The 26,604-nt window shown below is 32.2% G+C and overlaps 1 protein-coding gene across 12 annotated transcripts in view; it reads left to right on the top strand.

Annotated features, from left to right (window-relative positions):
* The window catches only part of LPHN2 (latrophilin 2), a 202,110-nt gene that overhangs the window by 164,803 nt on the left and 10,703 nt on the right, over nucleotides 1-26,604 (top strand). For all 12 annotated transcript variants that reach the window (XM_010857560.1, XM_010857555.1, XM_010857553.1 and 9 more), the window contains 8 exons: nucleotides 9,075-9,200; nucleotides 9,465-9,670; nucleotides 10,743-10,916; nucleotides 11,846-12,055; nucleotides 12,943-13,163; nucleotides 14,486-14,552; nucleotides 22,514-22,605; nucleotides 24,416-24,584. In XM_010857560.1, the coding sequence (XP_010855862.1) occupies nucleotides 9,075-9,200; nucleotides 9,465-9,670; nucleotides 10,743-10,916; nucleotides 11,846-12,055; nucleotides 12,943-13,163; nucleotides 14,486-14,552; nucleotides 22,514-22,605; nucleotides 24,416-24,584 (1,265 nt within the window). The remainder of the gene's footprint in view (nucleotides 1-9,074; nucleotides 9,201-9,464; nucleotides 9,671-10,742; nucleotides 10,917-11,845; nucleotides 12,056-12,942; nucleotides 13,164-14,485; nucleotides 14,553-22,513; nucleotides 22,606-24,415; nucleotides 24,585-26,604) is intronic.

Raw genomic sequence — 26,604 nt, 5'->3', positions numbered from 1 at the left:
GCTCAGTTGTGTCTGACTCTTAGCTACCCCATGGACTGCAGCCTACCAGGCTCCTCCGTCCATGGGATTTTCCAGGCAAGAGTACTGGAGTGGGGTGCCATTGAGATGAGTGCCATTGTGCGGTAGTTTGAGCATTCTTTGGCTTTGCCTTTCTTTGGGATTGGAAAGAAAACTGACCTTTTCCAGTCCTGTGGCCACTACTGAGTTTTCCACATTTGCTGGCATATTGAGTGCAGCACTTTCAGCTCATCATCTTTTAGGATTTGAAATAGCTCAACTGGAATTCCATCACCCCCACTAGCTTTGTTGGTAGTGATGCTTCCTAAGGCCCGCTTGACTTCACATTCCAGGATGTTTGGCATTAGGTGAGTGTGAGTGATCACAAGATCGTGATTATTTGGGTCGTGAAGATCTTTTTTGTACAGTTCTTTATATTCTTGCCACCTCTTCTGCTTCTGTTATGTCCCTACCATTTCTGTCCTTTATTGAGCCCATCTTTGCATGAAATATTCCCTTGGTATCTGATTTTCTTGAAGAGATCTCTAATCCTTCCCATTCTATTGTTTTCCTCTATTTCTTTGCATTGATTGCAGAGGTAGGCTTTCTTATCTCTCCTTGCTCTTCTTTGAACTCTGCATTCAAATGGGTATATCTTTCCTTTACTCCTTTGCTTTTCACTTCTCTTCTTTCACAGCTATTTGTAAGGCGTCCTCAGCCATTTTGCTTTTTTTGCATTTCTTTTTCTTGGGGATGGTCTTGATTTCTGTCTCCTGTACAGTGTCATGAACCTCCGTCCATAGTTCATCAGGCACTGTCTATCAGATCTAGTTCCTTAAATCTATTTCTCGCTTCCACTGTATAGTCATAAGGGATTTGATTTAGGTGAAATAGATGCCTGTATGTGTATGGCTGAGTCTCTTCTCTGTTCATCCAAAACCATCACAACATTGTTAATCAGCTATACCTCAATACAAAAAAATAAGGTCCTGATCTTAATGTATTCATCTATTGATTACCCAAGAATTAATGCTATGAAGATCATTTTACATATTCCAATATATTCCTGTATCTTTTATTTCATATTTTGTGAAAAATATCACCCATAATTTAATGACATTCAAGATTCAACTTTTTCCTAGGAGTTGTTCTCTTTTTAGATATGAGGACTAAAATATCCCATTATCCTTTTATGTCTTCATTCTATGTTCTTATCTAAATTTATAGTGTGGCTACAGTATCTTTGTTTATTAAGAGAATTTGATTCTCCTCCTTAGTGGTTTTTCCTTGAATCCCTATTTTCACTTGATTATATGATTTACCCTTATACATGACCTCATAAAATGGTAAAATTATATGTTATAATTATATCTGAGTATAGCTTTTTTAAATCCACTTTGAGGTATACTTTATATACAATAAAAGCAACTGTTTTAAGTGTACTTTTTGATGAGTGTTGACAAATGTACACCCATTTAACCAACTGCTTGGTCAATATTTCAACTACCTCAAAAGGGTCCTTTATAGTCTTGGATAGTTTTTTTTCATATTCCCAGCCCCAAGCAACCACTGATCTGTTTTATGTCACTATAATTTTGCTTTCTCTAGACCTTCAGTTGATGGAATCATAAACTATATGCTCCTTTTGATCTTGCTTCTTTTACACAGTATAATGTTACTGAGATTCATGTGTTTTGGTGCCAGCATCAGTAATTAAATCATTCTTATTGCTGAATTTCCATTTTAAGGACACAACCCTATTTTTGTATCTACTCATTTGGTTGGTCATACATTTAGGTTGTTCCCAGTTTTTGACTATTACTAGTCAAGTTGTTATTTTCCCAAGTGGTTGTACCCTTTTATATTCCTAGCAACAATTAGAGTTTTAGTTGCCTCACATTCTCACCAGCATTTACAATTGTGTTTTCAAATGTCTTTTTCATTTAAGCCATTTTAGTGGTTTGTAATGGAATCTCATTTTGGTTTTACTTTTCATATATAAGGTTGCTAAGTTACATTTTACTGAAAACTGTTTGAACTTTTCTTGTGCTTTTTGGCTATTCATATATCTTTTTGTAAAGTATCTGCTTATATATTTTGCCCATTTTAGTTGTTTGTCTTATCATTGGATTATAGAAAGTGAAAGTGAAAGAAAGTGAAGTCACTCAGTCGTGAAGTCACTCAGCCTACCAGGATCCTCCATCCATGAGATTTTCCAGGCAAGAGTACTGGAGTGGGTTCCCATTTCCTTTCACAGGGGATCTTCCCAACCCTGGGATCAAACCCAATTCTCCCACATTGTAGGCAGATGCTTTACTATTAGGATTATTTATATATTTCTGAAACAAATCTTTTGTCAATCTATGTATATGCTGAGTGATTTCCCTTAGTATGTGACTTTCCGTTCTATTTTCTTAATGATATCCTGAGAGAAGGAAAAGTTTTTAATTTTGATAAAAACTCCTCATTACCCAGCTTCAACAACATCTAGCTAATCTGGTTTCACTTATTCCCTCACCATTGTATTATTAAAGCAAACCCTAATATTACATTATTACTATAAATTATTTAATATGTATCTTAGACTTTAAGAAAAAAGAACATAAGCCATTGCCATACTTTAAAAAATTAAAAAAAAATCAGTGCACATGATAAAAAAGAGATTTCAATTATTTAATTTTTGGAAATTTGTTAGTGCCTAGTTTGTTTATGGAGAAGGCAATGGCACCCCACTCCAGTACTCTTGCCTGGAAAATCCCATGGACAGCAGAGCCTGGTAGGCTGCAGTCCATGGGGTCGGTAAGAGTCAGACACAACTGAGTGACTTCACTTTCACTTTTCACTTTCATGCATTGGAGAAGGAAATGGCCACCCACTCCAGTGTTCTTGCCTGGAGAATCCCAAGGATAGGGGAGCCTGGTGGGCTTCCATCTGTTGGATCACACAGAGTCAGACATGACTGAAGTGTCTTAGCAGCAGCAGCAGCAGCAGTTTGTTTAACCAGTACACAGACAAGTTCATCTACATCTGACTGATGCATTGCTCCTATAGGAGAGAAAAAAATTTTCCTTCTACTTTCTAGGTTCTTTGGCTCATCTAATAACCTCCAATTTAAATTCCACTCTACCTGTCCCTCCCCACCAATAATTTTCTTTGCCTCTTATGAAAAGAAACACATACTTGATTGTCTTTCTTTATGATCTTAAGATTGATTAGGTGGTTTAGTTATTATCAGCCTACTCCAGCATTATAAAATTTCCTATAGTTTATTTTCTCAGTGTGCTTAGCAGCCAACTTGATTGTATATATCAATTTAAGCCTAGTTATATTGTGGTAACAAAAACCCCGAGTCACAGCAGCTCTAAACAATAAAGTTTATAACTTCTTAAGTCCATGTCACCTGAGCCTCAACTTTGCTCTGCTCCGTACCATCTACTCCATGCTGTTTTTACCCTGGGACTCAAGCTAGTGGAACTTGGTACAATGCTGGTCGGCTGCCAGAGGTCCTAGATTTTCCTATACACTCTCTTACTTTTCTTCCCCTTTCCACTCACTGCAGCCACTACTCAGAAATGAATTTGACAAATATAAGGAGAGATAACTATATTAAAATCCCATCAACAGCACTGGCTCCAAGTAGTTCTCCTACGGATCAAGTGTATTCACTTTTAGGACATATGTTGAACAAAGCATATATTATTTGAAGTATGCAAGAGTATAGAGACGATCATAAACATCTGTGTACCAGCCACCCACTGAGCCACATCGTAGCATTTCACCATATTTACTTCAAGTTTGGGGGAAAGAAATAGGTATATATAATCTAGAAATCCTCTGGGCCCCTCCTTCCTAATCAGATTAAGAAGGGGGTAGCCATCATTCTTGTAAGCATTAGTAAATTTTATTTATTTACTTATGCTTTACAGGTATGTGTGTTTAGCAACTACTTTTCATATTTTAGGGCTTCCCTGATAGCTCCGTTGGTAAATAATCCACCTGTAATGCAGGAGACCCTGGTTTAATTCCTGGGTTGGGAAAATCCCCTGGAGAAGGGAAAGGCTACCCACTCCAGTATTCTGGCCTGGAGAGTGCCAAGAGGTCGCAAAGAGTCAGACACAACTGAGTGACTTTCACTTCACTTTCATATTTTAACATTAATGATTTCACACTAAATATAACGGTACATTTTTCATATTTATGCCCATTGATATGTGCATCTCTTGTTCATTCATTTGTCCTAAGAATGCACAGTTATTTAACTGTGCCTGTGATAGATATTTTAGTAGCTTATGCTTCTTGATGATATTAGAAAAACTGAGGGGAAAGTTTTTTTATGTCTCTTACTCATACTTTATACCTTTCTAGATACATATGCACACACACACATACACGCACACACACACATACACGCACACACACAAACCTGGAAATAGTTTTGGAGTGATAGAGCATACCCATGTTTAACTTTACTAAATACTGCCAAATTGCTTTCTACTGCTTTACCAATTTTACACTCTTATCAGTAATATCACTGTTCCCTACCACTCTCTGCCAAAGTTCTATTATTGATATAAATTTTGTCATTCTAATAGACCTGAATTAATCACATATTTTAATTTGCAGTTCCCTGATTACTTAATGCATTTATTTGGGTATTTTAATTTTTTCTCCTGTGAATATGTTCTCCACATTTTTTCCTGTTTATTTCTTTCTCTCTAGGTAATGCATTCTGGAACATTCTGGAAACTAATTCTTTGAAGATTACTTTGCAAATATTTATTTTATCTGTGTCTTCTCTTTTTTACTTTGCATATTAATATTTTGTTTTACAGAATAATAAAATCAAATTATGAGTTTCTTCTTTTAAGATTGATACTTTTTTTAAATTTTTTTAATTATTATTATTTTTTTACTTTACAATATTGTATTGGTTTTGCCATACATCAACATGCATCTGCCATGGGTGTACCCATGTTCCCCATCCTGAACCCCCCTCCCACCTCCCTTAATTTGTTGATACTTTTGAAATCTTGCTTAAAAATACAGTGTGTTTTTTCTTTTGGTTTCCTGACCAAGAAATTTTTCTCTGCTTTGTAGTGATAAAGATTTTATACTTTATTTAGAAATGAAAAAGCTTTGCCTTTTTGTGTTCATGTTTTTAATCCAACCTGAAGTTTATTTTATTTATGATACTAGTGAGGGAACTAATTTTATTTTTTTCCGTATGGATAATCAGTTGTTTCAGCACTTCCAAAACATAATCCATTCCTTTCCCCAATGGTTTGTCAAGGTATCTCTGTCGTATATCAAGTTTCTGTACATGTTGGGAGTGTCTGTTTTACGTTCTTGTTTTTTTTTTTTAGTAATATTAATATCTGGTGAGTTCTTTCAACCCTGCTCCTTGAGGAATCGAATTCCTCTTAGCTGCTTTTTGGCATGTCTCTTCCATGTGCATTTTAAAATCAGCCTGTCAAGTTCCACATACTCAAAAATTTTTTGTTGGAGTTTTTATTAGAATTATACTGAGTTTGTAGATAGACTTTGAAAGAAGTGTCACAGATTTATCTCTTGAGTTCTCCCAGATTGGAGAAGGATAGAATTCTCCATCTGTTGTTAGGTTTCCTAGGAAAGTTATATATTTCTCCCAAAAATGTCTTGGGACATCTAGGCTTATTTAGAAATAGAAATACACAATAGAAATGACACTATTTCTATTGTAAATAGTATTTTAAAAAGTTATATATTCTGATTGTTTATTAGTGTACAGTTGATTTTGCTGATTGCAGCTTGCTAAATTATGTTCCTTCTGATAGTATAGTTTTCCTCACATTACTGTGTAGTTGACTATATTTTCTGTAAATGATTAACAAATTGCTTTTTCCTCCTAGTCTTTGTACCTTTTTGTTATCCTTAAATTACTATCTTAGCTAGGTCTTTTATACAGTGCTAAGTAAAACTTAGTGATAGGGATCAACCTGACTTTTAAAAATATGCTTCTAGTTTTTCATCATTTTTTTCTATAGGTTGGATACTAACCCTTAACTGATAATTAAGCCTTTATCTGGGCAAGGAATTTTTGTTTTATCCTTCTCGTTTTATAAAGACTTTTTATACTACATGAATGTTGAAATTTGTTGAATTCTTTCTTTAATATTTTTCTTGTTTCTTCATTTGGCTAAAGACATTAATATGTTTTCTAATGCATTAATTTATGTATGCCTTTTTCAGTTAAACTCAATTTGTTTAAGATATACTTAACATGTATATATAATTAAATATTTTACATAGTTTAAATAAGTGAGAATATTCTGTAATTTTTCTTTTTACTGTTTTATGCATCAAGATTATATATATCTTATGAAATGAGTTGAAAAACATTTTTTTAACACATACTGGATCAGTTTGTTAAAGATTCAGTATATATTTAACCATGAGTTCATTTTCTTAAGTGATCATAAACTTGAATTTTTGTTTTAGTCAGTTTTGTTTCTAGGAAATTTCCCCTTTGTCTATCTTTATTTGTAGTATAAAGTCGATTATTGCATCTCTACTAAGATCTATAGTAATGATCCTGTTTTTGAAAATTCAAACAAATTATTTTTACTATCAACATTATTTTAAGCCTTATTATATGTTAAATGAAATTAACTCTTTGTTCATATATATTTGGGATATTTCATGAAAGCTTAAAAGATTTCTGACTACTCTGTCTTGTCTTGTTTTAAGAATAATTAATAATTGAGAACCCCTTTCAGTGTGAAGAAGAGGGAGGTATATTTTTGATGTATATTTTTATCATTCATCTTGTCTCCTTCAAATCATTACCCACACACATGGAAGTGATCATCTACATACCCACCTGCTTAATCTTTCTAAGCAAAGTATCTCAACCAGCTTCTGCAGCAGGTAGAATTCTAAGAGTTAGAGGTCTGTCGTTATAAACTTATATTTCAGGTGCTTGACATGTGGCCTCATAGCTTATAAAAATCTCTGTAATGTTATGATTTCATATTTATAGTTGAATCTGTAAGTATTTTACAAACGAAAGTTGAGAAAGATTAAAAAAAAATAGCATCCAAGAGTTATTCTTTAATGGTATGAGTTTGTTTTCCTCAAAGGCAAAGAGTGAATTCATTACGTTCATGCACACATTAACTCTGTGTGTATGTGCATGTGCTTGTGTATGCATATACAAACATATGTATACGTGTTATCTAAGTACAGAAATAGCTATTCAAGGATATATGCCATCAGAGAGGGTAAAATTTAGAGAAAAGTATGTGGACTGTATTTAGTGAATTATGTGTTACTTTTAAAAATTCAAATACCTGAAATGAAAATTTTTCCATCCACTTCCTCTCATTTCATCAGTAAATGGCACATTCTAAGTACTAATATGAAATAGTTTACTCTAGTATAAACAATAATATTTTTTCATTCTTTTCTAATAAAAGTATGCTGATATAAAGTATTATAATCTTTATTGGATTTATAGTAGACACATTTATGTTGAGACTATTACTATTTTATTTTTTAAACAGAGTTGAGCAGTATTTTTTAAACAGTCTTGCTGACCATATAAATGTTCTTAATGTTTCTTTATTGACTTGACTTCATTTCCTAACATGTTTCCTTATGTTCCTACCTCATTAGAATTTGTGAACTTTGGATCGTACTGCAATAGTTTGCAAACTTTTTCTATAAAAATCCAAGTAGTACACATTTTAAGCTTTGCAGGCCATGTGGCCTAAGCTGCAAATACTTAACTGCCATAGACAATATGTTAATAGATAATTGAGGCTGTGTGCCAGTAAAACATTATTTACCCAAACAAGTGGCAGACCAGATTGCCCGACTTGAGTATGTAAAAATTGATCAGTACTAGTGAGAATTAATGGGAAGTTTGAACATAATGCCAGACGTAGACGTTTTCTCATAAATAATGCTATGCTGGGCAACTACTTTTAGAAATTATCAAAAACTTACTACTGCAAAATTGACCTATGTAATCTTATGTATTAAAATACATTATGTAGCAATACATAGAAATAGATACCTACATGCAGTAGAGGTATTCAAATTTTATACTTCATATTGTGTTTTACCATTACCAAGTAATGGTCATTGAAAATTACTTTAACATAGAGCCAAAAAATAATTTTGAAATATTTTTGTTTAACATGATTTCAGTGAAACTTTGATCAGTTCAATTTAGTTCAGTTCAGTCACTCAGTCATGTCTGACTCTTTGCGACCCCATGAACAGCAGCACACCAGGCCTCCCTGTCCATCACCAACTCCCAGAGTTCACTCATGTGCATCAAGTTGATGATGCCATCCAACCATCTCATCCTCTGTCGTCCCCTTCTCCTCCTGCCCTCCATCCTTCCCAGCATTAGGGTCTTTTCCAATGAGTCAGCTTTTCACATCAGGTACCCAAAGTATTGGAGCTTCAGCCTCACCATCAGTCCTTCCAGTGAACACCCAGGACTGATCTCCTTTAGGATGGACTGGGTGGATCTCCTTGCAGTCCAAGGGACTCTCAAGAGTCTTCTCCAACACCACAGTTCAAAAGCATCAATTCTTCGGCACTCAGCTTTCTTTATAGTCCAACTCTCACCTCCATACATGACCACTGGAAAAACCATAGCCTTGACTAGACGGACTTTTGTTGACAAAGTAATGTCTCTGCTTTTTAATATGCTATCTAGGTTGTTCATAACTTTCCTTCCAAGGAGTAAGCGTCTTTTAATTTCATTGCTGGAATTGAAATTTTGATAGTTGTGTGCTGTAAATCAGACACTTCATATTCATAGGCCAAAAGACTAGAATTAGTTGACAAAAGATAAGTAAAACTCTAAAGAAAATTTTAAAACGATTATACCAAAATTTTTAAAGTAGTAAAGTTTAAGACCTCTTAGAATAATTTAGTTGTTTGTTCATAATTTTGTTGTAATTGAACACTGAAGTTTTTAGAATAGTAAAAATAGAATAATGGTTTCTGTGCAATTTGCCTTTTTGTTGGTGAATATAAAGAATGCCCCTTTGTTCCCCTCCTTTATCTTTTACCTCATCCAGTTCTGGAAGTTGCAGTACTCAGTACAGAAGGACAGGTCCAAGACTTTAAATTTCCTCTGGGCATCAAAGGAGCAGGCAGCTCAATCCAACTCTCTGCAAATACTGTTAAACAGAACAGCAGGAATGGTAAGATGGAGCAAAGTCTTTTAAAAATTGATAGGTTTTTTTGTTCAGTTAAACCTGTTAATTCTAAAGTGCTGAGTACTTGACTCCTAATATAACAAATACGGCTTAACATTTAAAAGCAGATTTAAAATAACATCTACTCTTTCCCAGTAAACTTAATCTGAATAAAGATTTCATAAGGATTTCATTTTGTTATTTACTGTGTCTTATCTTATTCATAAGCATATTTTCTGTAAAGACATATGACTGTTTTTACCTTCCTAGGTCTTGCAAAGTTGGTGTTCATCATTTACCGGAGTTTGGGACAGTTCCTTAGTACCGAAAATGCAACCATAAAACTGGGTGCTGACTTTATTGGTCGAAATAGCACCATTGCAGTGAATTCTCACGTCATTTCGGTTTCAATCAATAAAGAATCCAGCCGAGTATACTTGACAGATCCTGTGCTTTTTACCCTACCACACATTGATGTAAGTTATGTATGCTAATGAAGTAGTGGAAGGTTATAAAACCAGTGAGGAAGGAAAGCAAAACTGACATGCTGTGGATTGAGAGAAGGGGAATGGAGAAGTGGCAGAGAGGAAAGAAAAGACTTCCTATTTGAATTTCAGATGTTGGACAGGTCAGAGACACAAGTTTATTTAAGTCTGCGAACATAAAATGAGGCTGGTTCAGTGATTATTAGAATTTAAGTGTATTCTTAATGAAAGCTAATTCAGTAATCAACAGGAAAATGTAAATACCTGTAATTTGTTTTAGAATGAAAATTAACCCTTACCTTACCAGCATGATAACAGAGTTCTAGGACTCTGCCTTTTTCATGTGGCAGATCTTTTTGGTTTGTTTTACTGATCATATTAACAGAATCATTATCAAGCATTGTGTTTTTAACAATATAGAATTGAAGAGATGTGATTCCTCTGCTATACCTTAGAATGTAAGTTAGTAAATAATTGCACTGTGTTGGAAGACTGACTGCTGAATTTGGCTGTAGTTATAGTAGAGTGAATAAGTGGGCATAGATAGCCATGTAAATCTCCAGAACTGGCAAAGTTCAATACATTTGTGTGGCTATTTTCTTCTCATATTTTCTGTAGTTTGCTTCACTCTCTATAGAGCCTTGACATACTAACTATAGGATTTGAGTCATCTCTATTGTGTCCCTTAGAACAAAAATGGGCCCAAAACAAGATGGATTTTTAAACACTTGGTCCTTATAGAATTTATCAGAGCAACTTTTGTCAGAAAAGAAAAAATGATTCTGATTACCATCAGTATGTAAAATCAGAAGATGGAAATTGTAATTGTGTAAAATGGGTCTTTGGTAATTTAGAGTACATTTTAGAGTGTTTCGGACTATAAAGCCCCTTTTAAGTTAGGTATCTGCCTTGTATAACATAGTCTACAATTTTGCTGATGAAAAACTTTATAGTCCGAAACATGCAAAGTTTAATCTAAATTACCTTTTACACATATTAAACAATTGCTATTGCCATCTTAGAGTATAAAATCCTAATTTTATCTTGTCATTTTATTTCCCAGCCTGACAATTATTTCAATGCAAACTGTTCCTTCTGGAACTACTCAGAGAGAACTATGATGGGATATTGGTCTACCCAGGGCTGCAAGCTGGTTGACACTAATAAAACTCGTACGACGTGTGCATGCAGCCACCTAACCAATTTTGCAATTCTCATGGCCCACAGGGAAATTGCAGTAAGTATTTGCACTTCTAATTAGTAGCAGAGAAAAACCTCAGAGATTCAAAACAGCTTGTGTAATTGTCCCTTCTTTGGGTGCTTATCGTAACTAAAAAGCAAACAAAGTAATGTGGATTTCTGATTGTTTCTCCACTGTCCATATATTTTAAGCAGTTTCGACACTGTATTGTTACTTCTCAAAATCATGTACTTCATAGACTTGTTCTCAGTTTTTCTCCTGTGGTCTGGTGTTAAGCAGAGGCGTCAGGGATTTAAAAAGCTAACAGCAACAATAGATTATAAAAAAGAGACAGAGGGTTCTAAATATTAACCTGCCCTCCCCATCTTAAATGTTTGAATCTCATTTCAAAACTTTTCTATAAGTTCCCAAGCACTTTGCACACTCTGTAAGACTGCAAATTTCAAAAGATCAGAAAGATTTCTGGGATATTTTATAATTCATTTCTTCTTCTGATTAAGAGAACAATAGCCAGAAGATAAAAATATTTTAAGAACTACAGCATGAAAACTCTCAGATCTACTATATACTTAACTCTTAGTAATTAAAATCTCAAGGAGAAAATTAAAACTTAAAATTTGACTTTTTAGTCTGGAAATTCAATAAAATGCCAATTATTTTTAAATAACTAAGTGGTCTTTATTATAAAATGTTTTCTGTGTTTATGTAAGTAATAATTTCAGTCATTTTCTAAGTAGAATCTTCTACTTTCATAGATCATTCTTTGAATATAAAAATCAGTAAGATAATATTGGAACTATTACATGATTGAAAAAATTTGTTTTAGCATTGAGCCCCATTTGAACACACATGAATATTCAGAGTTTAGGTAAAAGATGAACTCTCACATGTGTAACTCATCTTATATTTATTTAATGTAACATAGGAATACTAAAGTCCCTCATATTTATTTTTTTTATTTTCAGTACAAAGATGGAGTTCACGAATTACTCCTTACAGTCATCACCTGGGTGGGAATTGTCATTTCCCTTGTTTGTCTGGCTATCTGCATCTTCACTTTCTGCTTTTTCCGTGGTCTACAGAGTGACCGTAATACCATTCACAAGAACCTTTGTATCAACCTTTTTATTGCTGAATTTATTTTCCTAATAGGCATTGATAAGACAAAATACATGGTAAGTACCCCTTCCATTTGTTGACCTTGGATCTCTGAAAATTATTATTATAACAAGTTATCCACATATGCTGCTATTAATATTTGACCTTATAACTTATAGTAACTTATAACTTATAATATAGTTGACATGGCAATACTTAAGGATAATTTGTAATAAAAGACAACCCAATCATTAAGTAATATTGTGGGTTAATTCATTTCTTATGTTAAGGTACAGTTGCATTTTTCTGGGTTTTAATAAAACACATAATTTGAGTCAAAGAATGCTGGGGACACTAAAAAGAAAAGATATTAAAGTTTTCATTTTGTTTACCTAGTCATTCTGACCAGATCATTTCCTCATAATCTGAGCAATTTATTCTTTATCATGAGGTCTCAATGTAAGAAAGATAACTTAGTTAATGCTTTACACTACAGAATGAATTTGAGAATGCTCCACATATGACAGGAAAATGATGTTAACTAATTAGAGCTAGTATATTTACCATTAAAGCAAAATTTTTAAAATTCTGTAATAGAAAAAAATAGAACTTATGTTTTTGGAAACAGTTTTTGTAAAGATTTTTAAAACAAATTATCTACAAATAGAATCAGATTTTAAAATATGTAATGCTAGAAGAGAAATTAATGTTTTCTTATTTGCATTTAGTTTTACTAAAAATATAAATGTCTTATAGTGATGATATTTTTAGCACACCTACCATTACACTTCAAAAGCATTGAGTCATATTTAGCAGTATTTTCACTTATTAAAAGGTTTTTAAGAAGCAGTCATTTAAATAATGATGTATCTTATAGGCATTATCAGTGAATACTGTATAGTTTTGGAGTGGGTTGTTTGTATTCACATGTTCCCTTTTGGGTTTTTGCTTCTTTCCTTTATAGATTGCATGCCCAATATTTGCAGGACTGTTACACTTTTTCTTTTTGGCTGCTTTTGCTTGGATGTGTCTAGAAGGTGTACAGCTCTACCTAATGTTAGTTGAAGTCTTTGAAAGTGAATATTCAAGAAAGAAATACTACTATGTTGCCGGTTACTTGTTTCCTGCCACAGTGGTTGGAGTTTCAGCTGCTATTGACTATAAGAGCTATGGAACAGAAAAAGCGTAAGTAATTGCAAGTGACCTGAGTGTTTTTCAAGTGAATAATTTTTTTAAAGCCTGTTAGCTGTCAGTGAGGGTCCCTGACAGACTAAAATAGCATCTGAAAGCTTTATTGGTAAGAGAATGGGCATGCCGTGCACAAATTACAATCAAGTCTTTTGTAATTTTCTAGGTTCAGAGGATTTGTACTCTGGTGAGGCAGATTCTAAATTATGGACTTTCTTTTTAACACAAAAGATTGACCTGAAACAAATTGAAAAAGTAAATAACTTTTTAGCCTTAGAAAGATATTAAGCAAAAAATTCTTGTGAACTTAAAGCATCTGACAGGTTTAACTACTGAGTTTTTAAGCTAATGCTTCATTAGCTCTCTTTGTGCAGCCGACCCTCTAGCTAACTCTCGTTTTGAATTGTGACAGTACCACATTCCATCCCATATGTTTTACTTTGATAATATTTTATCAGGCAGTTTGAAAGGATTAAAATAAGTGACTGTCATTCATTTATTAAAAAAAATATAGATATTTATGGAAAGTGACAGAAGGTAGACATAGCCATGTTTCTAAGGATTTTGTTTGCTAGAGGCATGAATTTGCCTTCCAATTCTGTTTATTTTTTCCTTTGATAAAATTAGTTATATAAAGATTCTTTGGACTAAAGAAAGCTTTTTGACTATACAGATGATGAAAGACAAAAGAAATTCGTTGGGGATTCAATGTTATATGAAGAATGAACTACTAAGTAAAGTCTGTCTTAATAAGTTTATGCATCATTTACTCTAATGATGTATGAATTCTGTGCTTGGATTTTTTTCCCCTAGTATACATCCATTCCCAATTGAGGTGTTATATTTGTGATACACTGTTTTACAACAAACATTACATCTGAACACTTATTTTATTTTATTTTATTTTTATTCTTTGTGTGCCATAGGGTGAAACATTTTAGCTCAGATGTAGATCTGAAAGGCAAATTTTGAAGATAAGAACTTTAGAACAATGAGACAATTTGAAATGCTGAGTTTCAAGTTTTTCTTAGTAAACTTAGAGGTTTTAACATTTCAGGATTAGGGTGGGAGTTATTGTTTCCCCAACACAATTATGTATGTCTTTATCAGATTTAAAACCTGAAATGAAGAACAGTAGTTTGAGGTAAATAATTACTACTCTTTAAGTCAGAGACAACTCAGTTATTAAAATTGTTCTTGTCCATGATAAATTAATTTTTAAAGGCAATTGTAAAGATAGTTTTGCTTGTTAGATTTTTAAAATTCTGTCTTACTTGTGATTTGAGGATCCACTTAATGTTTTTTTCTTTTCATAATAGTTGCTGGCTTCATGTTGATAACTATTTTATATGGAGTTTCATTGGACCTGTTACCTTCATTATTCTGGTAAGCAGACTCTGCTTTGCTTTCCTTTTTATTCTTGTCTTTTTAGCTGTACAATGGAAGTAGGGATAATTTGTTTTACTGTTTATTTGTCTATACATGCAAAGATTTTTTCAACACGTCTAGCTTACAAAATAAAATAGTGTAGTATATTTTACCTATGATATAGTTATTGAGAGTTTATATACGTGCTAATTAGTACTATTTCTGAAAACCCTCTTTCTTTTAAGAAGTACTTTTTTCTTCATTTGTAATTTAGTTTGCAGAAATGTGATGTCATAATCTAATATATGTATACATGTAAGTGTATATATAAAAGCCATGTTAAGATTGTATGATTTGAAAGTAGTTTGAGAATTAGAAAGGGATAATACGTGTAGCATATTCTGTTTTTGACTAGTGGAGTTTTTTACTAAGAGGTTTAGTTTAGGTAATTATGTCTTCAGAATCTATAGTATTAGCTCTGCACCAAGCCTGTATAGCATTTATGAATTAAATAAATGTTTTATAGAAGTAAAAGAAAATTAGGTTAATGTTTATTATCATAATTTCTACATAGTAATTTAGTACTTTTAAATAAATTCCACACCCAGATTCTTTTTAAGAGATGAAACAGTTTTTTTTTTAAGCTTAGAGTAATAAAATAATATTAAATAAATTTTAAATTCATTAGAAATAAAATTATTTTTCTGAGACTTAAAATACCAAATGCACATATTGGTTTCTAAGAAATTTAGTTTTAAAATAAATTTAATACAACTTAAGTAAAAGACATTAAGATTTCTTTACTTAAATTATCGCTAATCAAATATTTGAAATATATTTGAAATTTTTATAAAAGCTAAAATATTTGGATTTCAGCATTTCAAAGCTGTTCACTCAGTTTTAACATCATGCTGTTACAAATAATGGTTTCTGACTATTGTAAGATTGAAAATGAGGCATAATCAACTTTATATATCACCTATGTCTTTTTATTTCTATTGTTTTTTCTATAAAAAATGACACAGTAAGCTTATTAAGATATTTCCTATGGTTAGTAGTATCATAATTATAGTTACTAGTATTTTAATAAATTAAGAAAAAATTTTAGTAGTTCAAGGACACTTAAAACTATCTCAAGTGTATATACTTTTTTCATTAAAATGAATTATTTTATACAGTTACTTATAAAAGTAAAATGAAAATTTGAGATGAATGCCTGTAGGAAGCACACCAGTAAAACACTCCCAAGTGTTCCTTGGAAAGTTGATTTCTCATCAGAGTTATTCAATCGAGATGATTGCCCCAGTGTTTGTTCTTGGTTTACTTAAGTTAACACAGCCTGAGCCTATCTTGATTTAAATGACAAACAGCTGAGTTAAAAAGGTATGGTTCTCAAAGACACAGGCTTCTTTTTTCCCTGAACTCTTGGCCAAACATTGATACCTTGAAAATTGTAAAGACCATTGTAGGGATATTTGATCTATATGTCTGTCTTACTGCAGTTTTTCTTTATTTTTCTTTTTTTTATATCAGAAGATAAATACTGACTTTAGAATGTTAAAAATCCTTTCACTTGGCAAAAGGAGTTAATGTTCATTTATCCTCAGCTTCCAGCAAGAAAAGAAATAAAGGATGTTTTATTATGTTGCCCATTTATAGTGAGAGCCTACTATTATTTTATAGCCTTGTCCTTATTATCTTCTACCAAATCATTTATATTGAGATGTGAAGGGCTTTGGGGAACAGTGTTCTCAACTTAAAAAACAAAACAAAACAGCAGGTTGCAATCACAGTACAGATCCTTGGAGTAATTCTCCTTCAATTGCTTTGCCCTCTAATCGTCCCAACATAGAAAGACAAAGAATTGTATTGAAGTGTAAAGCATTATCTCAAATGTAACCTAAAGTGAGATATATGATTTTTCAGCACATGTTTGTTTAGTATTAATGTGTGTGTGTGTGTATATGTATATGTATATATATATCCTTATGGTGATATAGATCATTTGAAATTCAGTTCAGACACAGTTTAGCAAATTACACAAAATAAATTATATTGTATACTACCCTTTTAAGGAGTAACAAAAATTACATATTGATATTCCTAGAAAGCATAGTTTTGTATTTCCAGCTTTCTGATTTGAAATCATGTAACTTTAGTAGTATTAAATAAGTGTACATTTTTAATCATTTTCAATGAAGGGAAAAAAAACATGTTATAGGAGATAAAACTTCCTACTTCTGTATTTCTATAGGATGTCTTGCCTACAGGCACTAGAGTTATTATATCTATGAGAAAAGTGCTTGTAAGTAATGAGCAGTGGGAAACCATTAGTATGCCTGAAATAGTTTAATGAAAGCTTGGATCATGACACGTCAGGAGCTGTTCTTATCATTTGGACAGCTCCATCTGCATCATTAATAATTAATTCAGTTCAGTAAGAGTTCAGCTCACACACTCATTTAGAAGTCTTCCTCCGAGAACACCTCTCTGGCTGCTAGTCCCAGGGAGAAATAGGTTTCTGCTTGGCTAACAGCAAAGATCTGGAGATACAAGTGCAGTTTTAGAGTTGCATTTGCTAGGTAGCAAAAGCTCTAGGGAGGACAAAAAGGGTCAGAACATGTGCAGTTCAGTTAGGTTACTTCAGAGTGGTGTTTCTGTTCTTCTGTCTTATCATATCCATGTCAGCACTGCAAGCTGTGGAATGAATTTTAAGCTGCTAAGCTCAGACGGATATGATTCAGTTGAGCAGGTGGATGGCTATAAAACAAACCGTGCACTTCTGTAATGTATGGTACCTTTTTCTTTCTTTAAACTTCTTTGTATTTTCATGATCATCAATGTGAGTGAGAATTAGCTAGGCTATATCATCAAGTAGTGATGAATTCTATCAGCAAATTACACTGGCAGAGTGTTTTAGCAGTAATTTATGAAATATTTTGGGGGGATAGGGAGGAGAGTATTATTTGTTATTAGAAGAGAAAATGCCCTGTTTAGTGATTTAACACTTTTTAGCTGAAATTCTTTTCAATTTGCTTTCACTCTTTCACATAGAATTCTATTAAGAGATAACTATCTACTTACCTGTGTACACATACATAGAGAGAGCAGAATTAAAATCTGATTAATTCCTGGATGAGTTGCTTCATCTCCAAACTTAATCTTCATTATGGACATTTAGGCTGGTGAATTAACATAAAACATGTAACACAACTCTTTTACTTTGTACTTACTAGAGGCTTCTACATGAATGATTACCAACATATATACCAGCTATAGACAAATCTTTATGTACATAGCTGTAACTCCATCTTTTTCATTTCTCAGTGATGCATAACACCTTTCAACTTATCCCAAAATACTATGTTTAAACTTAGTAGCATTTATGTTGGAAAGAAAAAGAACATGAGGTCAAAAAATGGTTTCATTGGACTTGAAGGGGTAAGAAGAGTGGTTGGATGGTGAAGACAATTCTCATCACTTTTGCCTGCCTTCCAGTGGAGAAATCCTCATTGATGGTTGTGATTTCTTTTATTTGTTAAATGCATACGAAAGGCAGGAAAATAAATCAGAAAGAAAAAAGCGAGGAGAAAGAAATCACTTACTCTAAATAGAAAAATAAAAGGCACAAAGGTATATGGCTGGAAAGAGCCGTTTATGTCATAGGGAAAATGCTAAGACAAAAACACTCAGTATGTCATTTGAAACTAAGGTTATCAGTCTTCAAGTGACTATTTTGAACAATAGATTTTGTCAAAGATGTTTCTTTTTGCTGCTCTGTTTCTTGTTTTGATTCTCATAGTTATATTTTAAAATAACAAGAGTAGAAAAAAAATCTATTGAAATGTCTTATTATACAAAATTATGACTTATTTGAATGCATTGCCTCTTGAGAAAGATCATAGGAACAATTTTTATCAATGACACTAAAAATTAGCATTTACAGTTTTAGACACTGAAGAAAATACGAGAACTTTAAACCAAAATTTAAAAAATTTGTTTATACTATAGTAAATATTCTGTTTAATTTCAGAAAATATTTCACTCATGTATTTTGGTGATAATGTATTAAAATGTTCAATTCTTAGACAGTAGACATATTTTTTCAGAAATCATATATATTAGTGATTTTTAATGTGTTGAAAAATATTTCACACTTAGCACTTTTTACTTTTATGATTCACAATAAGTCTTGCATGTCTTTTTTCATAGTTTGTCTTAAAATAATGATAATATATCCTAATAAAGATACCATTGTCTCATTAATTGTGTATCATCATAATTCAAAGACTAAATGAGTGTCAGATTTAACTAAATTTCTTAGCAACCTGACTGCTAGTGCCTTGGCTAAATTTTTTTTTTCAGTTTCTGTAAATTGGAGAATTCACAGGCACTTGTGAAAGAATCTGATACAAGAATTCTACTGTGGTTTTATGATTATTTTTCTAGGATTTTAGATTTTCTTTTTTAAATAGACTCACTTTAAAAACACCTTTTGGAAGCAATTTTAAATAAGTTAGAAACAACAGCTTTTTTCCTCACTAGGATTTTATTGGTTTGTGTGATATTTATCTGTGTGTGCATATAACTAGCACAATCATGTTTAAGAAAACAAAGCTATTCAACATACAGTTTGGCTATTAGGAATAGCATGTGGGCATTTTAGCCATTTGCTGATTATGGATGGTTGTGTTTTGCAAAGGGAATGGAGAATTGGTTATTATGGCAAGTCCATCAAGTAGGAATCATTTGAAGAGCACACCTTATGTCATTCATACAGGATTTTATGTATTAATTTTATATATTAATTAATATTATATCTTCATTTATCATCTCTTATTGATTTGTAAATTAGATTACTCTATAGAGAAGTGGAACCTTTTTAAAAAATTTACAAAACTCTTTGTATAGTTTATCTTTGCTTTGCTAGAGATTCCTAATTTTCTCAACCAGAATAAACTGGTTTATTTTATTGACAAGATTGGGCCATGGAGCTAGAAGATAGTATATTGAATCTCAGCATTGACACTATATTAATTGCAGCTAAGTAGTCTTTGGTGACATACTCAACATCACAAATTTGTAAAATAATCAATTCAATGGGTTTCCCAGGTGGCACTAGTGGTAGAGAACCCCCCTGCCAGTGCGGGAGACCTAAGAGATGCAGGTTCAATCTTTGGGTCAGGAAGATCCCCTGGAGGAGGGCATGGCAATCCACTCCAATATTCTTGTCTGGAGAATCCCATAGACAGAGGAGCCTGGTGGCTGCAGTCCATAGGGTCTCACAGAGGTGGACACAACTGAAACGACTTAGCACGCACGCACTTCTGGAATAGGATTATAGGTTCTTGGTGCTGTTTCTTTTTCCCTGTAATTTTCTATATTGTCTGAACTTTATGTCTTGTGCATGTTTGCAGCTAGGACAAAACACTGAACATATATATATTAAGAAACTCTCAGTAGGATAAGGGAAAAGAAGGGAAGATATTTTTTAAGGATTAAATGAAATATGTTTTCTGTGGCAGTTCCAAATTGGTTAGTTCTATCTTAACAAGAAAAAAATGTCCTTGTATCATACTCAAGCTCTAATTTTACATAGGTACACTTCATTTTTATTTCAATTTTATTAGAAAATGAGCTAGTTCTTAAATAACTGATTTTTTTGCTTGGTTTTTCTTCACTGAAAAATATGTTTGGATGGATTCACCCCCACAATTTCACATTTTCTACTCATTTTCTTTCTATGGCATAATACTTGATACATCCATATTTTTTCACATTCACATTCTTTTCTTTCCTTGTATTAGTAGTTTTGACATGACAGTGGATAATATCTTTTCTTTCCTTAAATGTACTACTATTTTATTCCTGAGGGGGTAGTTAATATGCTTAGAAAGTAATTAGCTCCAAACTGTGGCCCTTTGTACTTTGGAAAATTATTTTTAAAAAAGTGTTAGAGTGGAGATGCAACCCTAAGTCTGTAAGTTTGTAATAAATAAATGGTTTCATCAGGACCTTCAAAAAGAAGGGTCAAAATGTTTAATTGATTTTAACTTTGAAGCTGTTAAGGCAGCCATTCTTACCTAAGAGTTGTAATCAGTTTGTTTCTTTAAATGGGTTTTGGTTTGTTTGTTTTTAGGATACGTAGAGTACTTGTTTTTAATCATTCTTAAATTGTCCTGGTTAAGGCTTACTGTTACATAAAATAAAAAATAAAAACATGGCTGATTTTGCCTTTACAAAAATTATAGAGGTAAACTGTACCATGATTCTTTAAAAACCAAATTAAATATTTATTGTACTATCAGAAAGATGTCCCTAATTTCTCAAAGGCAAAAAATTGTGTCTTACCCACAATACAATAAGCATGTTCTTGTGTAGAGCAGTAAGGTCAATATGAAATGCATGATACTGTAATATCCCTGAAAATATAAGCTTTTATTTATATATGACTAACTGGACTTTATAACCTCCAGAATACAAAGCTAGAAATTTCTTTTTTTACAAAATTATTTACTTTTTTCTCTAGACCAATATTTTAAGAAATTAATTTTTAAGTGCTTTTTTAAGCAAAGAGCTTTTTTGTCTTCAAGTAATTAACATCAAACAATGGAATGCAGTCTGCCAGCACTTGCAAATTATTCCCATTAACCTCATTTTAGTCCTTAAGAGGAAATTCTATATCTAAGAGAAATAACAAGGCACAGTAGGCAAAATCACTGATATACAGCTTAGATTAAAGCTTTTGCTCTTTTCCTGAATTCATTAGGAAGGACTTGGAAATTTTCTTTATTGCCTTACATCATTTTTCCTAATTATAAAATCGGAAGTAGTGATGTATGAGTAAAATAGTCTTATCATTTTATCAGATAGTTTTGTGACTCAGTAAAAATTATGTTACTGTAACAAATGTAGATTATTTAAAACTAAGGAATTGCTTTTGTCTTAACATACTTCTAAATATACCATTTGTGCTTGCACTTAATCACAATGCTCACAAAATAACTTCATTTTGTCTTTTTTAAAGTAGTATTCTCAAGTAAATAAAATGTCAAAAAAAAATCCAAGAGCAATTTAGCATAGTTTTATTTTTGGAGCATAAAAGTGGAACTGCCTTCACTCCATGTAGCATTCTGCCAGGCTTCCATAGAAGCAAATGCAAATTACAGATCCCTAACTCTGCTCATTCAAAACATACCCCTTTTTCTTCTGAAGTTCATTCAAGCTGCCTCCCCAGACTGTTCTTCCATGTCAGGTTCCATCTTCCCTAGTTAGTATTCATTGCATAACTGAGTGTTTAGAAGGACTCGAAACAGCCTTTCTTTAGAATTTACCTACTTCCATTCAGTGTAGAGACATCAGGAAAAAAGAAATGATGTCCTTTAACACTAAAATAGCAAATACATTTATATTTTTTAAAAGTCTGTCTTAGTTTATATAACCAGGGACCATACTTCATATGTTATCTCATTTGATCCTTAACCATTACCTTACAAAAGGATTGTTCAAATATTATTTTCCTCATTTTATCAGTCAAAATCAAGAACTAGACTCTTAACTAAGATTTAGGGTCCCAAATTCAGAGATATTTCCATTATAAACTGCATAATATAAATGCCCCTCCTAAAGAACTCACTTCATATTTTCATTAGGTGGTTTTTAGGCCCTGGGGTACCTCTATCTAAAGACACTAGGCTTTCTAATTTATTTAATCATCACCACATGATACTTATTTAATGAGGTTGCAATTTCATGTCAAATGATCTATTAAAAAATCGGTCATACATGGCCAGAAAATTTTTCATGTAGACTCAACTTGATTATTGCATAAGTAATGATAAGTAAACTAAAATTGAGTCAGTTTCTACCACATATTCATGTTTTTGATATTTAATTGCATTAACCCATTAAGTATATTGTAATGATGTATTTAACTTTTTCTCATAGTTATCTAATTCCTTCTTTATTTGTTGTAACAGCTAAATATTATCTTTCTGGTGATCACATTATGCAAAATGGTGAAGCACTCGAACACATTAAAACCAGATTCTAGCAGGTTGGAAAACATTAAGTAAGTATTTTGTATTTTAATTTTAGTGCTTGACAAACTGAGTGAAAGATATTCCCCACAGCAAATTCATGAATACCATCATTCAACTGTAGAAATTATTCAGAATGAAATTTTACTTATCAAGGTTGAACCTCACTGTTACCATGTCACAGACATTGGTCAGAAATTAGATAATAATTTCTGTCATGATCTAGAGCCAAAAAACTGTTTTACTGCCTTTATGAAAATTCCATAAACTAGCAATCTCATTTAAATTTAAAATGCAGTTCAAAATGATGTTCCTGTTTGCATGACTGATATGATTATATTAAGTTTGTTTTGTTAAATGACTTTTTGATTTAAGGATTCTGAGCAGTTTCTACTTCTAATCCTGTTTTCCTAAGAGAATTTGCTCCATTACTATGTTAACTTGGAGATTATCTGTTGCTTTCATGATAATTAAATAAATGTTTACTTCAGGATTGAAAAAATGGAAATATCAATGGAAAAAGTGCTATCTAATGAGAAAAAATCGATAGCTGTTGAAAAAAATTGATAGCATTTTCAGAGTTATTTTTTAAAATATAAGTTAATTTAAAATCTGAAGAGATATTGTTCACGTTGGTTACAATGGGATGTAGAAAATATTTTAAATGTTAAAAATGGCAGATCTTATAGTAAAGGTAATTTTTTTTAAATTAGATGTTTTAGATAGGTTAGTGCCAGCTTCATTGCATGTTGCATGGTAAGAGAGAGAGCTAATCTTTAGCATCTCTCTCTTTTCTTCCTTTTCCTCTTTCTGTCTTCTCATCTACACCAGTAATTACCGTGTTTGTGATGGCTACTATAATACGGACTTACCTGGGTAAGGTAGAATCCTACATTAACAAATTTATGGCATGATTTATATTTTTACAAATCCGTCAATATCATGAATTGCCCTTGATTTCTATAATTATTTTGGAATATCTTATTTGCTAGAGTATTTTAAACTATAATATGCCTTTATTTTTTAATTGCTTGCCTCTGCATTTTGACTTTCTTAATTTTGACTAATTTTATAAAATATATAAATGCTTTCTTATTACTTTCTATTTTAATTCTGTCTAATAATTTTGTTTCTCTTTTCTGCTTATAATGCTTTCTAGCTATGAAGATAATAAGCCATTTATCAAGTAAGATCATTAGTTAGACATGGAATGCACTGACTTTAAATCCTCTCATTCCGTCCTATTTTCTACAGTTCTTTTCTCCTTAAGCTATTCATGATGAAATCTCTCCAAAATTATTTTATTTTGAAGTTGTTCTCATGTTTTTGTCCCATTTCAGCTAGGCTTCTTCATGCTTTAGTTATAAAACCTTAGGTTCACCTAAGATTAGTTTCCTAGAATCTGAAGTTCAGGTGTTAAGTGATTATCTGCCATTTAACCTTTCTGTATGTATCACATTATTCAGTGTCATGAGTGCACCACAGGAATAAAAATATAGGAGTAAACTAATTAAGGACTCCTTAATTTCTTTTACCACAATGCACATAAAAGACAATAAAGTCATGGGGGTTAATTTATACCTTGTATTTTAATATAGTTTTCATACTTATTTATTCTGAATAAGAAAAGGTCATACCTGCTGTTGCTGTTTTCACTGGAGACTGCAGTACTAAATGCTATTGTTCTTTCTTTAATCAATGAAAGGTTAAAGCCAAAATGCTGTTGAATTTGAATATGAATATAGAGAAAGTCAACTGCTACTAATGATATGCTAATATTTAAGTGTGATATGTGTTGTTCTCTCATTGAATCTGTTAATAAAATTCACTTTATTTTTTCAGGTCTTGGGTGCTTGGCGCATTCGCTCTTCTATGTCTTCTTGGCCTAACCTGGTCATTCGGGTTGCTTTTTATTAATGAGGAGACTATTGTGATGGCATATCTCTTCACCATCTTTAATGCTTTCCAGGGAGTGTTCATTTTCATCTTTCACTGTGCTCTCCAAAAGAAAGTAAGTGACAACACTTGGAGGCTCTGCTTACTTGTTCTTTGATTTGAAAATAATACATTTAATAGAGATTTTACCACTGGCATATTATTAATAGCATCATATTTTACTCATAAATTAATTGTAATGCAAGTCAGGAGGTTCAGGCTTCACATGTAAGATATGTCAACACCAGTCATCTCTTGAATCTCAATTTGGCAATATTATAAACTAGATACTTGTAAGATTTTTTTCTTCAAAGTCTACAAAAGTGCTTTGTGCAGAGGGTATACAAGATAAAAAAAAATTTAAATAATCTTGTTCTTTCTCAATATAAGGAATGCAGTAGTTCAAAACAAAAATTGAGTATAAGGTTAAGTGGTATAAATTTTAAAAGCATAAGCTATATAAATATGAATATTAATGTTGCATTTTGAGTAATTTTGAAAGAATTTAAAACCCAATAATTTCATATTTCACATCTTATTATTTTTTCCTGATTTAATGTTAAGTGGAGTCCTCAAAAATGATTCAAAAATTAAAGTTGCAGGTGAAAAATTTTAATCTATTGTAAGATGTAAACCTAAGAGAATAAACTGGCTGCCATTTAAGTTTAAAATTTCCATGCCTTTCACTAGGTATCATCCTTTCCCCGTCTGTATATCTAATGTAGTCTTTTTATTCTGTTATTATTAGTTGGTCACTAAATTGAACAGAGAAATAGAATTGTGAAAGTGAAAACTATTAAGTTTTCAGTCCTGACAAGATGATAGTGTTGTTATTTCCATCAGTTCTGAATAAGCTGTAATTTTGAGATAATGACAGTGGAATGTGCAATACTGACAGATAATATACATTCATAGCAATATAGGCATTAGGCAAAACCAACACCAGAGGGTATTATTTTGATAAAATACCATTGTGATTGCCATTGTCTTGGTTATATAGCATTTCAGAGCAGTTAATAGCCATTAAATGTACAAAACTTTTTTTGATGTATCATGTCTTATTTAATAACACTGAACTTTAACTTGCTAAACGTTATATAGGTATGACCTTGTAATTACTTTGGCTTTTATATATTTTCTACATAGATGAGCAGGTTATATACATGCAGATGATCACATATTCATAACTTCTGTCAGATGTTTCTGATAAAGCATAAACTTAGAAGAAAAAGAATGACATTGTCATTATTTCCTCATAGGGTTTGGGTATTAATTTTGCAGAGATTTTGCTGTGCTTGTTAATTAACAATTATCTCTTTAAGTTATTGTGTTACACTTCATTTGAACAAGTTCTACTTAGTCTTGGATACGTTGTATTGGATATTGCCATGATGAGTTGTTAGAACATAATATAAGATGATTTAGGTAAAATACGGTTCTAACTGCTTGAGTGAATATATTTAGACAAAGGAAATACTTTGTCTAAAAGTTTAACCACATTGTTATTTGTTCTAATAGCTATAATTAAATAAAGCTAAGAGAATGAAAATGCAAGTGCACTTAGATCTAAAAGGTCATTAGTGACTTTAATTCTCTAATTTCCCAAGTAATAAGTGTCAAGAGTTTTGGTCTTTGCAATGATAGTGCTCACAGAACTATGATCTGCAGGGAGGGGGTGTGGAGGGTTGTCAGGGGGCTTTGAGTGTTTTTTGAAACCTACCAGAAAAAAATAATTTCATGTGCAGCCTTTCATCCTTCCTTCTTATAATTTCAAAGTCTGGCTCTTAGCTACATGAAGCATATTTGTATGCCAAAATATAGCTGCACAGAATCCAGAAATATCCCCTACTCCTCCCAATTCTTGACCACCTAAGTGGAGCCCTATTATTTAGTATTGCTTGGACTCCACTTTTTAAAGTGTAATCTTTCATTTAGGCCTAAGAACTTTTCTATCTATTCATATATCCAAGCTTCAGGGGAAAAGGGAAATTACGTGGGTAACTCATTAATGTGAATGGAAATTGCATAAATAGTTCCCTTATGTGCTAATGAAGTGAATAAGCATCTTAGACTCTCTACACTAAGTGTTATAACAG

Source organism: Bison bison, unplaced genomic scaffold (assembly GCF_000754665.1).
Source record: "Bison bison bison isolate TAMUID 2011002044 unplaced genomic scaffold, Bison_UMD1.0 scf7180017864382, whole genome shotgun sequence".
Taxonomy (NCBI): Eukaryota; Metazoa; Chordata; class Mammalia; order Artiodactyla; family Bovidae; genus Bison; species Bison bison.
The sequence above is the reverse complement of the archived record's forward strand: the minus strand, read 5'-3'. Positions and strand labels throughout refer to the sequence as shown.